The sequence below is a fragment of the Muntiacus reevesi genome, chromosome 3, assembly GCF_963930625.1.
Source record: "Muntiacus reevesi chromosome 3, mMunRee1.1, whole genome shotgun sequence".
Classification (NCBI taxonomy): domain Eukaryota; kingdom Metazoa; phylum Chordata; class Mammalia; order Artiodactyla; family Cervidae; genus Muntiacus; species Muntiacus reevesi.
Window position 1 is genome coordinate 236,433,747 of NC_089251.1, and position 17,776 is coordinate 236,451,522.

Below are 17,776 nucleotides of genomic sequence, written 5' to 3' on the forward strand. Positions count from 1 at the left end.
ACCACTCAAATGTGATGCAGTGTATGGCTTAATTATTTTTAAGTGATTTAAATGTGGCTTTGTAGTCTAAGCATTGTGTGTTTAGTATTTGTTCTTTACATTTTAGTGATTAAATACTATTAATAGAGTCTGTGATAAAATCTTATTTTGTCTGCTCTCCACAGGACAAAAAAAAATTATTTGAAGTGAATTTGTTGTTATTTTTCTGATAAAATACCAAAGAAGAAATTAGAGAATTTCCCCCAAATTAAGACACAATATCTCATGCAGAAGAAAAGGAAGTGACAAAGTTCTCAAGGAAGTATTTGCTAGTTCTCTGCCTGAATTAATAGTTTAGCTGCCATTTCGTCTCTTTTCTAGTTCATAGGTGATCTCTGAAGACCTTTTTCATTTTGAACCTCTTGGACAAATATTAAAGGAAAAACTGGTCTAAAATTGCTCTTTAAATTTATATTAATATGACTAGCCTATACACTTTATCTAAAACCCTCATAAATATTATTTGAACAGATGTCTGAAAGACAAATATTTCTAGGTTATTTCTGGGTAATTCTTTAAGCCACTGGCTTGATTATGGGTCAAAGGAAGCTATGCAGCACATTATGACATATGAGTTATGACTATATAAAGTCATGACTCCAAAAGGTTTGTCAGGACTTATAAAATCTAATGAATGGCCCCCTTGAAAATAGTTGCCTTGGGGAAGTGTGAACTTACTCTTGAAAACTGTCACTTCAAAAAATTTTCTGCAATTCTTCTAATACTCAGAAAGTTAATGGCTATTGGATACATTTGGAGAGATTGAGATTAGTACACAGGAAAACTAATTTTTTCCCAATAGAATTCTAAAGCTATAAATACTATAATGATCTATTATAAAATCATATTTTGCAAATACATATTTCATTTATTCACTAGATTTATTTTGGCATGACTTTTGATTTAATGTAGAGACCTCATTCTCCCTCAAAGGGCATGTATATGCTTTCACTGAGGGTATTTAAAACAGCATTCTAAAACTTTAGAAGGCAATTCATTCATTCATTCAGCTGTTGTTTGCTGGGATTACAAGATTGGAGCTATACAGACTATAAAAATTTCCAAGATACAATTGTCCTCAACATGCTTATAAACAGATTTCAAAAGATGTATTTTAAAATAATTCAGAGTGTTCTGAATGGTGCCAGTGTTTTCAGAATAAATGTGTATGGATTCCTAAGATCATGTCTTTGATAAGATTGCTGGTATCATGGTTTATCTATTTGTAAAATCACATCATTCATATTACTTTATAGAAACTCTAGCTATATCATTATCATGGAGAACACAACTAAAGACATTCTCAAGTATTCTTTCTTCTCTCATTTTTTACAGGCAATCTCTATAATGACAGTGAACTCATAAATTAAATCTTTCCCTTTTCTCAAGTTTTCAAATGCTGATCTAGCAATTATCTTTCTGGAAGGCAAGCTTCTGGTTGACCTAGAATCCAAAAAATTTAGAAAACCCTGTTCTTTCACTGACTTCTTCCCTTTTTTCCTGTTACTTATACAATGTTAAACAGTGAAATAAAATAGGATTTTCTTTTTCTTTTCCCCTGAATTACACACTTACCCTTGTTACCTTGGTGGGTGGTGCTAGTGGTAAAGAACTTGCCTGCCAATGCAGAAGACATAAGAGATGCTGATTTGACCCCTGGGTTGGAAGGATCCCCTGGAGGAGGGCAGGGCAGCCCACTCCAGCATTCTTGCCTGTAAAATTCCATGGGCAGAGGAGCCTGGTGGGCTACAGTCCATAGGGTCACAAAGAGTTGGACTTAACTGAAGCGACTTAGCCTGCACCCATGTACATTTACTTGCATAAAAAAATAAAGTAATAACTATTCTCTAGTTAGGGGCTTCCCTGGAGGCACAGACAGTAAGAATCTGCCTGCAGTGTGGGAGACTGGGGTTCAATTCCTGGGTCAGGAGGATCCGCTGGAGAAGGAAATGTCTCCACTCCAGTATTCTTGCCTGGAGAAGTCCATGGACAGAGGAGCCTGATGGGCTACAGTTCATGGGGTTGCAACGAGTCGGACAAGACTGAGCGACTAACGCAACAAAATTCTCTAGTTAATGAATAGAACTGAAGTACCTTTAACTGAAGATAGAAAGTAAATATATGTAAGCTAAGGAAAGTATACAAAAAATAATTTTCAATACCTGAAGATGTTTACTTCACTCTCCATCTTAATTTAAATTTTGCAAGACTTATAATCTCAGAATTTACTTCTGACTTCTTTATTGTCCCTTGTCTTGGGTTAATGTATTAAACTAGTTAAGAGTTTCTTTTTTCTTTGCATGTGTCCAAATCTCAGAAGTAGCTTTTCTTTTTTGTACCCAAATGTTAGTTGAATTCAACCACATATTTGTGATAAATGGTAGCATCCATACAATATTCGCTTATTATTTGTCTTAGTTTGTATTCTTCATATAAGATATAAGATACAATTGATGTTATCCTAAAACATGATTTAGTTTTACACAAAAATCCTTATAAATCACTGAACAAATCTATCCAAAATAATCCAGATATATATGATTACAAACTGTAACAAAACATACACTCCCCTGATACCACTTTACTTAAAAACTAGAATAAGTATGGGTATGTATGAAATTAATCTACTCATTTATTTATACAAAATATATTGAGAAGTAAGGTTGTCTCTCAACCAAGGATACCAAATGTAATTATTTTCCCTGGATTCCAATGGCTAAAAGTTATCAAGATTATTTTAAGCAATTCAGGGATTGTGTTCCCTTTTGAAAAATGATATTTATTACATTTTTAAAGAAGCAATATTAATTATACATATCAAAGAGTTGGTTGAAAAAGTTAAGAACAGACATGAGGTATATGATTCATTCTCAATAGAATTCTAGATATGGACATTAAAATTGTCTGGCACAAAATTGCTGAAGGGATCACTACCTTTGTGTTTTTTACCTTGTTATTTTTCTATAAAATGCCAGTTTGGATACATTTCAAATAGTCCTTTAATAGCTGAGAATTTCATTAAAAGATAAGGAAAAGATAGCAATCATACTCCACCAGCCCATCCAGTTCTGCTTTCTTCTATATGCTCCTGAGTCTAACAGAAGGAAAAAAAAAAAAGATCAAATGAAACATAGTATTAAGAGGACAGTTTTTCCTAAATATAATCTGGACATTTGAACAAGTTAAGCTGCCTGGTCAGAGTGAATTACTCAAACTGCACACTTGAGTTGAAGATGACTATATTCAAGATCTTATACAACATCACTATTGCCTACAGAAGGATGATCTGACCGCTGCATCTTATTGCAAATCATTCATAATTCTGGTTAAATTTTCCATAAGTCAGTGACTGGAATTAAGAAAATATCTGTGGAGACCTACCACAAACTAAACTGTTTTCATGTAGGTAAAAAGGCATTTCCCAGTGGAGTTTAGGTTAATTTTTTTTTCTTTTCTCAATCTTATTAAGTAGCTAGAAATCTTAAAATTTGCACTGAATCTTATTTTTGGTATGTACTTGAGGATAGTACAACAATCCTTTTTTGAACAAATAACAAGCCTAAAAATGAATAAATTTTATAAACAGTTAAATGAAAAATATTCTAGATGGAATAAATAGCATAGAGATGAGGCTATCTTAGAAAACCACAGGTGGCTCAGTATGGCTGAGTGGGGGCTGACTGTGGGAAAGAATTAGAAGATAAGGGAGAATGTAGGAGCATCAGCAAAATCTTGGAGAAAATTTTATGCCACAACTAGGAAATTTGAATTTCTCCTGTAGATGATAAATCCTTTGAAAGTTTTCAAATCACAATTTGAAAAATATAATTGTGAACATGATACAGAGAACAGATAAGAAGTGGGTAACATAGTGGGAGGCTTCCCTGGAGGCTCAGCAGTAAAAAATCTGCCTGCAATGCAGGAGATGTAGATTTGATCCCTGGGTCAATAAGATCCCCTGGAGAAGGAAATGGCAACCAGCTCCAGTGTTCTTGCCTGGAGAATCCTATGGACAGATGAACCTGGCGGGTTACAGTCTTTGGAATCGCAAAAAAAGTCAGACATGACTTAGTGACTAAATAACGACATTGTAATGTTTGGAAAAAAGATGCTGAAGACCCATATCTAGGTAGTGGTAGTGATGGTGGAGTAGAGCAGATGTAGCCAGAGATACATAAAAATTCAAATCCTCAGAATGAATTTGTGGGGCAAGTGGTAATTGAAACTTTCCTGTATTAGATAAAAATCACCTAGGACAGTAACACAGTGTTGGGATAGAGACTAGGATAATTAGCAATCATTTATTTCCTGGTTTTGCTAGGACTTGAGGTAGGCTACATTTCCCAGGCCCCCATCCACCTGGATGTGGTCATGTGTAAGTTCTAACCCATAGCTTTTGAGCAAAAGTAACTTGTGCTACTTCTATATCAAATCTATAAAACCCTTTCATACATATCCTCCATTCTATTTTCACTCCCTAGCTGGATGTTGATGACCAGGTTTGAATAACCTTGGAGTATCCTTAGAAGTTACTGGATGAAGACAGTAGAAATGTTATCATCCTGGGTTCCTGAATGACCCTGTGGAACAGAGCACCCATCCCTCACCCTCACTATTTCCCACTTACCCGGACTCACTACTAGATTGTTACATGAATTTGCAAGTTTATTGTATTAACCCGCTGAACTTTTGGAAGGGTTTTACTGTTGTTATTGTTACAGCAGATATTCTATCTTGCAAATGCATTAACTTGGATAATAATAAGATTTCTAGAAAAGTCAGAAGAGGAAGAGCTAGAAAGAAACAGTAAACTAGAAAGAGAACCATGAGAGAGTATATAGTCATAAAAAGCAAAGGAATAATAAATTTTAAAAGCATAGTTTGGATTTTCTCTTATAGGGATAGGCCAGTGTTTCAGAAAAAACAAGATAAGACTTAATAGAGTGAAATGTTTTTATTCATCATTTCTAGCTATTAAGATAAAATTAATTTTAATTCTCTTGCAGAGAATAACATTATGAAGGATGTTCCTCCTCCAAACTACCAATTTATTAATAGTTATATTGCAAGTAATTATTGCCAGTTTCCTTTGCTTCTTTATTTTGGGTATGACTCCCAACATGAATAAAGTGTTGCCAAGTCTCTTAACCTTAAATGTTGTTTGTTTTCAAAGCTAAACACACACACACACACACACACATCAGTCATAAGTATGGTTACTGGAAAATTAATCTCTGTTGTTCTTAAATCTGAAAAATATGTTCCATGTACTTACCAGACTATTTCGAAACTGCAGTTGTTTTGAAATTTTAAGGTTATTCAAACCTGGTATTCTAAACTTAATCACTGATTTTGGCCATAAAACTAAAGCTTATATTCCAGGGAATTCCATCTCTCATTGAATGAGCATCTTATACGTTCTGTCAGTTTGGATTAAGTTGTCTCAGATTTGATAAATTAGAAATTCAAATTCCAAAGCAATTATAGTTTTAAATGCCTAGTTTTAAAAGCTAAAAATTTAATCTAAATGACCAGTCTTATAAACTAATATAACTAAATCAATAATTCCTAGTATTGAGATTCAATGAAGACATTAACAATATATTCACGCAATTGTTTCTATTTAACTAGAAAAATTAAATTTATTCTATTTTTTCTTTATGCCTATGACACTGCATTAATGCCAAAAATCTTCCTGCTTTGTATATCAAAACATAAATAAGATAAAAATAAACTTCTAGCATATTCCATCAAAATTAGTCAAGCTCCTTACAGACACAGTAGTGATTTAAAAATATTTTTAGTCTGAGTAATGTTGACTATTATAGTCCTGATATATTTCCAAACAGATTCATATGACTTTTTTCTTGCAAAACATAATGTCCTAATTTCTAGATGGAATTTAGTGTTTAACTTTGATTGCTCTGTGCTTTTTTTCTTACTTTATAAAATAGGTTTATTCTATATTTGGTTTAATGAAACATTTCTTCATAATTAGATGTCTCATGAAATGTACCCATCAAATTTCCTATTTAAAGAAAACATTTTGTGTTTCTTAGTCTCTAATATGAGTACTTATGAACAGGCCTATTTTGAAGCTTCCTGATTGGAGAAGTAGCTTTCTGACTCATTAATTCAACAGATTATGTTTGGATTTGAGCAATAAAAACAATTAAAACTCAACAATAAATCTGTGCCTAGTTTTTTAAGTTTTTTTCTCCCTAAAATTAGCACAGCATTGAGCACTCTGCAAAGATAACAGGATAGCAGGATAATCAAATCTGTTTCATATCATTCTCAGTTACCTACTTTTGATTTTCAAATAGAAGCATTTGGCTTTCCTTTGATAATATTTGTTTACTTTGGAATTCTTATTTTTCAATGTTGACATTGAATAGAAAAATGCAAACATCGCCATTTGCATTTTTCTCTAATTCTTTTGAGTAGAACATATCTACTTCTTTAATGGATCCATCTTATGTTTTCATCATCACTATTTTGCTTTTTTGGACTGACAATTTTATAATCTCAAAAGGATGGACTTCCATCCTAATTCAAAACCAGATACCTGATTTTCCCAGCATGGCATTGTCATTTAATCTTTTTCTCTATTCAGTTTCAATGCTAAAGTCATTCGAGAAAACAAAAGGTATCTTACTTGTTTAATAAAAATAATGAACCTTCAAATAGTGATTTTGCAAAGCAATCAGGAGTTAAATGCAGTAGTTCTATTTATATATATATATATATATATACGTATCTGTTAGCTATAGATAAGTCCCCACTCTTGTACTTTTATCTTCAGAAATACACCTCTGTGGTTTTAATACAACATACCTTTGGACAGTTCCATGTCTGCCAGTCTTCCCTGAAATCACATGTAGACAAGACTGAAACATTTTGGATTCTTTTTAGCCACTGCAAACATATTCGATCATCAGTAACCCATGTGAGCCAACTGAAATAATAATCACTGCAAACAAATCAAAACAGAAAGTCACAACTATAAATCAATATCACATTCAAATAATTTCTTAATTTGTGTTTTCTAAAGGACATATTTTATTATTCTGAAACACTTAAGCTACAGGTAAAGAAGGCAAAATATTCTTTTAAACATTAAAAAATTTGAATATACCTGCTGACTTTTAGAGAATATACAAGAGTTCACTGATCAAATAGAATTATTTTATAATTGAGTTTTCTCCCCAGTTGGGATTTTAATATCTTAGGAAAAAAATTAAGACACAAGGCCAAAGTTACTGGCCAACCTAGAAGACAAAAAATATTAAATTGCCTATTTTTCCATAGCTGAACTCAAGTTTTCACTTTTTAACTAATTAAAAGAGAGTTAAGTGGGTAAAAGACCATCTTTCTTTCCAGGCAGGTTTGTGTTGGAAGCTGAGTTTTAGCTACAGGTCAGGGGTTGAAATTTGGGTTAGTATAATAATCAGAGATAGTGTATGCAAAGTAACTCAAACAGCGCTTGGCACAAAGTGGATATCAGTGAAAGGAAACAATGATTACTTGGCTCCGAGGGTGAACGCGTAGAGAACAACAATGTAAATGAACCACAAAATGTTGGACCTTGTTGTAAAAGGAATCACAGAGCTACAAGGGATCTCTGGTTCAGAGTCTGGCTTTATCTCCTACTAGTTATACTACCTTGACTAACATGTCTGTGCCTCTGTTTCTATATAATATGGGAATAATAACATTACCAGTATGAAAGGTTGCTGTGAAAATTTACTAAGAATGCTTAAAGTGCTTACAAATTATACATACAACAGAGTGAGTGCTCAAAAAATGTTAGATATTATTACTGTATTGTTAGTGTATTACAGATGCTCAAATGATGCTTTCTTTCATTCTGCTTGCCTCTTAAAGAGACTGATGCGTAAAAAAATCAGATATATTTAGTCCAGTTTTCATCAACCAAATTAGGTGGGGGATAATGGATAATTGAAAAATAAAAAAGAATTTTTGATTATCCGAGAGCACATTCACCTTGGCAAAGTCCGGCAGAGGCCTCTAATGAGGTGTTTTTTCCTATTAATCAATCATCTGGCCCTGGCTGACCTTCCTTGCTGAGGCAGAAGAGGAGTCAAGCCTTGTTCTGAGAGGATGTGGGAAGGAGTAAGGAGGCCAGCCAGGCAGGGCTTATGGACCCCTCCCCTTTTTCCATATCAACCAGAATGACCAGGATTAATCAGACAAGATCTCAAAGGGTACCATGTTGGTACCTTTCACAGAAATGAAAATGCTTCTGTCCAGGTCTGCCTGCAGTTCATCCACAGACAGATAATGCTACAACCAGATCAATTCAAATAGACTGCATCCTAGTTAAACACTAATATTTGGAGGGATTTGGCTTATCTTCTCCTGTTTGCCATGCACATATAATAAGCATGATCCGCAAATGCTGGGAAAAAGTAGGCCAAACTTGAAGGAAGCCAGGTTGAGAGCATGCATGAATTTTACTGTCTCCTTGTTTGTCCCTAGCTTACACTCACACATTCAAGGGAAGCAGCACTTAAACTGAGTACTCTGGTCATCTTTATATGTGTGAAAAGGGTTAGTATATTCACATCAATTTAAAAAACTTATTTGTGAATTTTAATTTTGCTATGTATTTAGCTCGGAATACTAATTTATTTATTTATTTATTTTTGTTGTGGCATAGTCATTGCAAACTCGCTAGAAAAAAAATGTAAACCCTGATGAAGAAATTTCAGTGCTAAAATTCAGTTTGAAACGTGGGGAGCATCAGAGATGAATATACCTTGAGGCTATCATTGCTGGTACTGGCACTTCTCTGGGACCTACATGCTCAGGGTAAGTGGCGTCAATGATAAAGATCCGAACAAAGGGATTCTTAGCTCCAGCCTGTGAAGAAAGTGGAGATAGATAAACTCACAAAATTCTCGTTATCACCAACATTTTAGAGACACTTTTGGAATTTAGGCATATTTTTATAAGCTAATAATTGTTAGATATGTTACTGTTGAAAACATTCTAATTATAGTGTTTACAAATTTCATTGCAGTGTAATTATAAATATTGTGCAACCAGAGTGAAAATACATACTCTTAGTGATTAGTGGGAGCTTTAATTCATAGGGAAAACTATTAGGGATTTAAAAATGCAGTTCTATAATCGATACTCTCTTCTCTGACTTTTAAGACAGATAGTTTGCACTGTTATTATTGTTATTAGGATAATTGTAATAATATTTCTCCATGTGCCAAGGGGAGTGCAGAGGGAGCTTGATGTGGGGAAGGGAGTATAAAGAATAAATAATGGAAGATACTTTTTGCTTTTACCTTGTAATTTGATCTAGGGCAATTACCAAACAGTCTACTAGCTGCTTAAATTATTACTGCTTTCAATGCCCCCAAATTAAGGAAATTCCACCTCAAAATAAAATGTCATGTGATTTACACTGTTCTTGCTTTGTGCTTTTTACCTTAGTATATGTCCTAGGTTTACATGACAGTGTAGTTCATGCTCACATATCTTCTTAGAGTTCTGTTATTTTAGCACAGAAAAGGAGAATCTTAAAATTGTCAAATAATTTAAATCCACAAAAATTAGGCATATAGGCTATATATATAGTTGCCTCACTTCTTAGTCCAGTGTCAGATGTTCAGCAGCTTCAGCTTCAAAGAAACAGGAGAATTTGGGTTCTGACTTCTCTGTGAGTGTGAGTTATTCCTCACTTCTGGGTTTCTTCATCTCTTCCTGCTCCATACAACCTTCTAAATATCCAAGTTCTTTTCCATCTTTTGGGTTCCAAGGATCACACCTCTCACTTCCAAATACCTCCAGCTTTTGGACTCAATACACAACCTTTGAAGGATCTTCTACCTAAACAGACAACCTCCCCCATACTCATTTCCTTTCTCATATGATTTTTAAAATAAATTTTAGACTATTTGGAATTTCTATTTCTCTCACTATGGCCACTTTGACTAGCTTCAGAATCCACTTGTGTCTATGCATGTCCTTCCCATCTTTGTCACATATAGGGACCTCTATAACAGGGTTCCCTTTGGCAAGGAAAAACAATATTGACTTAAGAATAAAGAATTACATTCTGAAATCATTTCTACTCCTTATGCCAGAGGAGAATTTGTGATTTGATCTTTCAGATTTCTTTCCTAAATTAACTCAGAATATGACATTTCTCCACTGTGACATGGCCATTCTGGTGGAATCTATTTTCATGAGGCCTCTTATTTTCAGGAGGCCTCTCTTGAGACATGGGACAGCATGTGAAGTACATAAGCTAAGAATTTTAGAATGTTTATGTAAGAAACATTGGTTCACAGCATGTCTAATTCCCTCAAAGAAGAACCTAGGCTCATAAACTTAAACTACCATAAATGTCCAAAAAGGACCATAACTCCTACTTGCTTTGACCTGACAGGAACATCACATTCAAAGTCTTAATTTCCCATTCTAGTTTGCATTTAGATCAGAATTCAAAAGGAATTGCAAAACAGAACTTTACCCTGAATTTGGAGCATGAAGTAAGAAAAAAATTAAAATTAAGTTAAGCTTGTTTTTCCTCCATGATCTAGACCATATGTTTTTCAAAGACTGCAATGGATTTTGCAAAGACTACTTCATCCAGCACAACCAGATGTCCAAAGCAACAGATGTCCATATAAATAATAGAGCACAGTACAATGTTTGCCTTACAATGCACAAGGATAAGCAGCTCTCCAAACTTGTTGATTCCACCTCTATTCACGGTATTGGTTGCTCATTTTGACAGCAGGGAAATGGAAGTATCTGCTAAAAGTATCCCACATACCTTTGGGTATGGAATATTTATTGTTCTAGGATATTGTTCATCACCATAATAGGAATAGGCAATAACTGGTATCTCTGTGTCATTAAATTCTGCATACGCCAAAAATTTTCCATTAGGAGACCACCAGAGAGCATATTTTGTAGCAAGCATTTCCTCTGAAAAATAAATACTAGCATATTATTATTAGTTACTAAGATGGCTTACTCAAAATAATTGTAAATACTTCAAAATACATTGTATACAGCCATTTATTAACTGAAATAATTTCTTTAATGTGGATGTGGTATATACCATGCTTTAGTTATCAAAAGATGAATAATCTGGGTATAGAGGAGTAGTTTAACCTTATACCCCATATCAAACATCAATTAATCTACTGGGGAATTGACATTAATCAGGAATGTATTTTTTAAAATAAAATCTCAACAATAATTAATTTTCCCGTTGAGGGGAGCTTCTTTACAGTCATCTAAAGTAGCCAAGACAAGGAAAACCATGCTTATACTACAGAGCAACATAAATTTGAAAGTTAACTTTCTGTTCTGGGAATTAAAAAAAAACCAAAAACGGTTAATTTAGTTATATACATATATTTTTTAAAAAGGCAAGGACTAGAAAAACTTTTAAAGTCCAGTTAAGTCCTGGATCCTACATGAGCTAAGAAAGAGGACAAAATTAATGACAGCATTAAGAACTAAGAGTAATTTCCTGCACAATAATATAGACAGCTGTTTAGTTTTGGATAAAAGGTTTATTTTGCAAGAAAAAAATGAACCTGAGAAAATATACTCACACAGCATCTAAGGACCATATACTTCTTAGAATATAAATTATTGCTACTGCTTTATAATGCTCATGAAAATAAATTCCACCAGTCTGATAACAAGATTTTGTTCTTTCAGAATATGCACGTCCTGTTCATAACCTGATAACAGCTTTCAGAAATGCCACCCTCATCACAGTAACATACCACTCATCTAAATGTTACTAAATGTGTGTGATTATTTTCAATTAAAAGCCTAACAGCAGCAGAAGAAAAAGAATACAACGTACCTTCATAAACCCAGTCTGGGATTCCATTAAATATTTTATTTTCTTTTCCATTATATGTTATTTGAAAAGGTGGGTCTTCTGGTCTTTGTTTCAGATAGATATTGTTTTGATAGACATATGCCTAGAAGTGGTGGTAAGTTAGTTAATAAGGAGAAATTTCATAAGAAACACAATAAAGTTTGCATATTTATGTTAATTATTCACCTAATACTTTTAAAAAGAGTGATAATCCAAATATGAAAAGACTCGCAACTAAGATACCATTTTAACAGGTCAAAAAATACCAAACAACTCACATTAACATTATGATTTTTAACATAAAAAAGTTATGATTTTAAAGTCTATATATTAAATAAAGAATAAAGTTTGCTATTATATTAGTTGCTTTTATTACCTAAGTAAATAATTGTGTATATTAACAGAAAGTCAAATAAATCTCTGAATATTAATAGCTAGCCAGATCTAATCTTTATTTAGAGTCCTTAAATAAGAGCTTGGACAAAATTTCATGTTGTCTGAAGCTAGTCTGGGAAACTTGTGAAAACCATATTTTTCCTGAGCTTTCTGGCACAACGCATTCTGGCTGAGTATGAGGATAAAGTTTTTGACTGCGATATTTAAAGAAGTCTATCCATGAGCTTGAGATTTTGCGGAATTCTCAGATGGGTTTCAATTTATCTAAACTCTTCCCATTTTTAACCACTTAAAATAGTCATAAATGTATTTTTTTTCAGGCAGGGAAATTTAACAAAGGCCAAAATCAAATGGCTCCTCTTTTATTTAAATGATTAAACACTTCTATAATTTAAACACTTACTAATTTACTCCCAACAGGCGACCAGCATAAATACTGAATTGGACGAGGAAGTTCATTTCTTCTTATAAACTCCCTAGAAGAAAAGAAAGAAAGAAAATAAACAAATAAATGAACTTTGCAGTTCAGGGTAAATAATAGGTGTAAAAATTAAAAAATTTAAAAAAATAAAAATAATGCATCATCATCTGTGCTTCTGCAAATCTAATAGAAAGAATGTGATATAACATGAGACAGAAGTCATGGGGTGGTAGTTGCAGGTCTTCGCTAGTTCACAGGTCATTTAATGTCTCTGGATCTCAGTTTTCTGACCTTTCATACTGAGGTGAATGGATTAAATGTTTATAGACCAAGTGGAAATACCTCTAGAAATTATCTAATTGAATGTCCCTAGTCTTGTGCAAATAAACTTGAGATTAGAGAAATGATAGGACTTTTAAAAAATAATATTGCTAGTTCTTGGCAGACCCCTCATTAAACTCAAGTCTCTTAACCCTCAGAACTGTAAAATTTGTACACACCAGGCTGAAATGGTCGCTAAAGATACTTCCAGCTCTGAAATTCTATAATTGTGCTAAAGTTTAATATGTACTCTTCCACATTTTCATTCACAACCCCCATCCCTGTGAATGCATATGCATTTCAAATTTTTGAAAATAAGATGCCATTTGACAATCTCCCCCGGGATCTGACTTGAAATCAGAAAAGGAAAGGAACATCTGATCTCAAGCTAAACTGAAAAACAGATCATATACTGGGCAGTATGCCTTAAGCTTGAAAGTCCTCCACCCATGGGGAAATTTCAAATATGCATGCTTGTGTGCTAAGTCGCTTTAGTCATGTCTGATTCTTTGTGACCCTATGGACTGTAGCCTGCCAGCCTCCATCTGTCCATGGGATTCTCCAGGCAAGAATACTGGAGTGGGTTTCCATGCTGTCCTTCAGGGGATATTCTCAACCCAAGGATCAAACCCGCATCGCTTATGTCTCCTGCATTGGCAGGCGGGTTCTTACCCACTAGCGCCACCTGGGAAGCCCAATTTCAAATATACTATTGGCCAAAAATCTCACTTTGATGCTTCAAGTCACCCTGCAAATACTCAATTGACTGACTTGCACCGTGGAGATTTTGTAGTTCTTCAGCAAGAATGTGTTCAGACTTTTATAAGTGTTAAAGAGTCATAGTATGTCTTGTTTAAATTTTGACTATTATCTTCTTGAAGATGAAATGAATAGTTTCATCAAGAATGCTTGTGTGGAGATGCAAAACAAGACCTGCCTCTAAGGCATAATGTGAGGCACCTGAAGGAAAACTCCTTGTTTGCCCCCTCCAAAAACATCTCTCCAACCTGACATAGGCTTGCTATTTCTATTTCTCCCATCATTTTAAAGTTTGGACACTTGTGAACACTTTTAACACATGTAACCTTGATTTAACTTATTGCATCACAAAGTATGATGCAGCCTAGCAAACATAAAGTATGTTGCGGCCTAGCAAACAATGAGGGAACATGGCACTGGACAGATCAACTTTGATTGTAGAAAAAGTGATGGCCACAGAGGAAGAATGTTGGTGTTGCAGTGGGAAACCTGATCGTAGAAGGCATTTTATGAGCACCAGGCCACTAGAATGTTCGGAACAGATCAACATAGAAGGGCAGAGGAAAAAGAATGTCCCACAAGAGAAGACATTCACCCCAATTTACTGCTGTGTCTCAAATCAGTGTCCATGTTACCTTGACATCGTAACATTGCTTTAGGTTTCCATATCCCATGGAATCATCTATGCAATCATGCAGACAAGCTGAAAATCTCAGCCCACAGTCTCTTCATGGCTGGCAAGCCACCGCAGCTGCCATTATCTGTTTTACCATATGACAGAAAATGGAGGAGGGTTCTTTACAAAGGCTTTCATCTTCTCAGTTACCCTTCCCTTGATGGAAATCAGAACTATCCTCATCTTCTCTAAGGTAGATTTTTTTAAATAAAATTTTCAGAGGCACATAGAAGCCTTGGAATGAGTGATATTCAGTCTTGCCTTGAATTTCAACAAATTTGTCATTCTTCACTCCTTAAACTATGGTGTATTTACCTGACAAAAAAACAATCTGGCAAATTAGATAGTTGTGCAGGAAAACAAACTAAGCAGTGGTTTGAATAAATTCACTGCACAAAAGCGAAATATTTAAAATGCTTCTAGGCCATGAAGTTTATAGAAACCATGATTAAAAAACTAGCATTGTCATCTTCTTTTGTAATGTTATTTAATTTGGTGAACCTCCACAGAGATAGGACTTGGAGAAATTAAAAATGATTAAAAGAAAAACAAGGAAATGATTAAAGCCTTGAGAAATTCTACTGAAAGGGTAAGGTTTCCACTTCACTAGTCTAAAGATTTTGAGAATAGGGTTGCCACCTCAGACTCATCTGTGTCTCCCCATCATATGTCTGTGCTTGAGCTCACTTGCATCCGATCCTTTACGACCCTTTGAACTGTAGCTCACCAGGCTCCTCTGTCCATAGGATTTTCCAGGCAAGCATACTGGAGAGGGTTGCCATTTCCTGACCCAGGGGATCTTCCCCACCCAGGGACTGACTCCTCTGTCTCCCGCATTGTAGGCAGATTCTTTATCTACTGAGTCATTCGGGAAACCCACATAAGAGCTGCTCAATAAACATTTCTTGACTTTGGTAACAATGTGGATACAGGGGAAAAGACTCAGAGTGTATTGGATGGATTTAGAGTCTACATTATACAGCAGATCCTATTTCTTAACTTGACAGTTTAAGAAGATCAGAGTTATTCTTTTCTGAAAGAAGTAGAAAGAATTTAAAAGAAGTAGAAATATAGTTGTCTTTAAATTTTTGTGCTTTTACTGGACAAAAGGGGAAATAGACTGTAAGATTTTTAATACCTTTTCAAGCCATATAATTATCTTCCCTTTTATATAACAGCAAATAGGATATCACATTAAGATGAGTAACTAAACCAATTCATTGTCCATATTTAGAGTGATTTTTCTTAAGTGCAAATCTGATCATGTCATTTCCCATTTAAAACCATTCAGTGATTCCCTATTGTCATCAGGATGAGAACTAAACTCTTCTTAATAGTTTCCTTATTATTATTTGGCGCATGATTTCTAGCCTCAATTCCTTCCCAACCTTACACCACCTCCTATTAGTAAGCTTGCCCTCCTCCAATTTCAACTCAACTGACCTACTTTGAATTTCCTGAACACTCTGTGCTCTCCCTTCCTTTTTAGATCTTTCATGTTGTTGCTTCTGTCAGACATTCTCTCCCTCAGTCCTCTGCCTGCCTACTCATTCTTTTAATTTTTTTTAAGCTGTAAATATTTCAAAAAATTAAACACAGAGATACAGAAAATAATATAATAGATGATAACTTAGTCATCTAAATTAAAAATATTAACATTTTACATTTAAAAACAATTAGCATAATATTAATTAAATTTAGATTAAATGCTACATTTCCCTCCCTTCTGTTTCCTTCCATTGAAGGATCCCCTCTCCCCAACACTGTGCATCATTCCCATGCATTTTTGGCACTTTTACAGATATGCTTACTTTCATAAATTAAAAATTTATAATTAGGTGTTCAAAAGTAAGAAAAACAAAACTATGTTTTGTATAAAATGTAAGATATCAGTCAAATAAAAACAGGAGAATATTCCAAGGAAGTATTTCTTTGAATTTCTTAAGTTGCATGGGTATATGTTTATTATAAAAACGTAAGAAACTAAGATTAGAAATAAGATAACACAGTCGATCTCAAATTAGAGTCTGGAGGCTCTATATGAGATTGAAGTTGTGTTAATAAAAAGACATGACATTTTACCCGTTTGTAAGGTCGTAGATGTGATATGTTGCTGTGTAAGAGTATCTCCAAAGCTGTCAGGAAGAAAAGAGGCAAAGACAAATTATGATTCACAAGAGGCTCAGGTCAATAAGGTAGAATCATAGATCACTCAGTTCAAGGTTTAGAATTATAAAAGAACTGTTTTCACAAAGCACTAGGAAAGTGATGTTTCAATTCCAAATGAGTGTCATTTAAAGAGTTTTACTGTGGACTTCTGTGCTGTTCATCCAAATTCCAGAACTAATCTCAGCAGTGATTCAACCCTTACTCCATAAAAAGTATATCCAAAGACATTTCTTAATATAAAAAGCTTTTCTCTAACACACTCTATTCTAAAAATTGTTCCCTTTCTACTTAACCTTGATTGAAGTAAAATCACTACAATTTCCAAGTCCTGTAAGGATTACCCTGTACCTGAGTAATTATTATAATATCCTATAAAACTGGATAAAGCTAATTTTATCCATCATATAGTTTTCTTGTAAAATGCTTGCTTTTTTTTAGCATAGTTTTTTGTTTTAAATAATAGATATTGAGAAAATAAATAAGAGATATACAGCTTGTAATTCCTCCAGAAAAAACAAAACAAAAAAACTGCTCTTTTTTTCATTGTTTATCTGTACTGTTCAGTTCAGTTCAGTTCAGTTGCTCAGTCACGTCTGACTGTTTGTGACCCCATGGACTGAAGCACGCCAGGCCTCCCTGGCCACCACCAACTCCTGGAGTTTACTCAAACTCATGTCCATTGAATCAGTGATGCCATCCAACCATCTCATCCTCTGTCATCCCCTTCTCCTCCTGCCTTCAATCTTTCCCAGCATCAGGGTCCTTTCAAATGAGTCAGTTCTTCATATCAGGTGGCCAAATTATTGGAGTTTCAGCTTCAGCATCAGTCCTTCCTATGAATATTCAGGACTGATTTCCTTTAGGAATGACTGGTTGGATCTCCTTGTAGTTCAAGGAATTCTCAAGAGTCTTCTCCAACATCACAGCAAAAGCATCAATTCTTCGGCACTCAGCTTTCTTTATGGTTCAACTCTCACCTCCTTACATGACTATTGGAAAAGCCATAGCTTTGACTAGATGGACCTCTGTTGGCAAAATAATGTCTCTGCTTTTTAATATGCTATCTAGGTTGGTCATAACTTTTCTTCCAAGGAGCAAGCATCTT

At 34.4% G+C, this 17,776-nt stretch overlaps 1 protein-coding gene across 5 annotated transcripts in view; it reads right to left on the bottom strand.

Annotated features, from left to right (window-relative positions):
• The window catches only part of FAP (fibroblast activation protein alpha), a 74,818-nt gene that overhangs the window by 35,995 nt on the left and 21,047 nt on the right, over positions 1-17,776 (bottom strand). For all 5 annotated transcript variants that reach the window (XM_065931647.1, XM_065931646.1, XM_065931648.1 and 2 more), the window contains 7 exons: positions 16,585-16,637; positions 12,729-12,801; positions 11,912-12,032; positions 10,859-11,013; positions 8,822-8,925; positions 6,877-7,012; positions 3,089-3,133 (listed from right to left, as the gene is read on the bottom strand). In XM_065931647.1, coding sequence (XP_065787719.1) covers positions 3,089-3,133; positions 6,877-7,012; positions 8,822-8,925; positions 10,859-11,013; positions 11,912-12,032; positions 12,729-12,801; positions 16,585-16,637 — 687 coding nt within the window. The remainder of the gene's footprint in view (positions 1-3,088; positions 3,134-6,876; positions 7,013-8,821; positions 8,926-10,858; positions 11,014-11,911; positions 12,033-12,728; positions 12,802-16,584; positions 16,638-17,776) is intronic.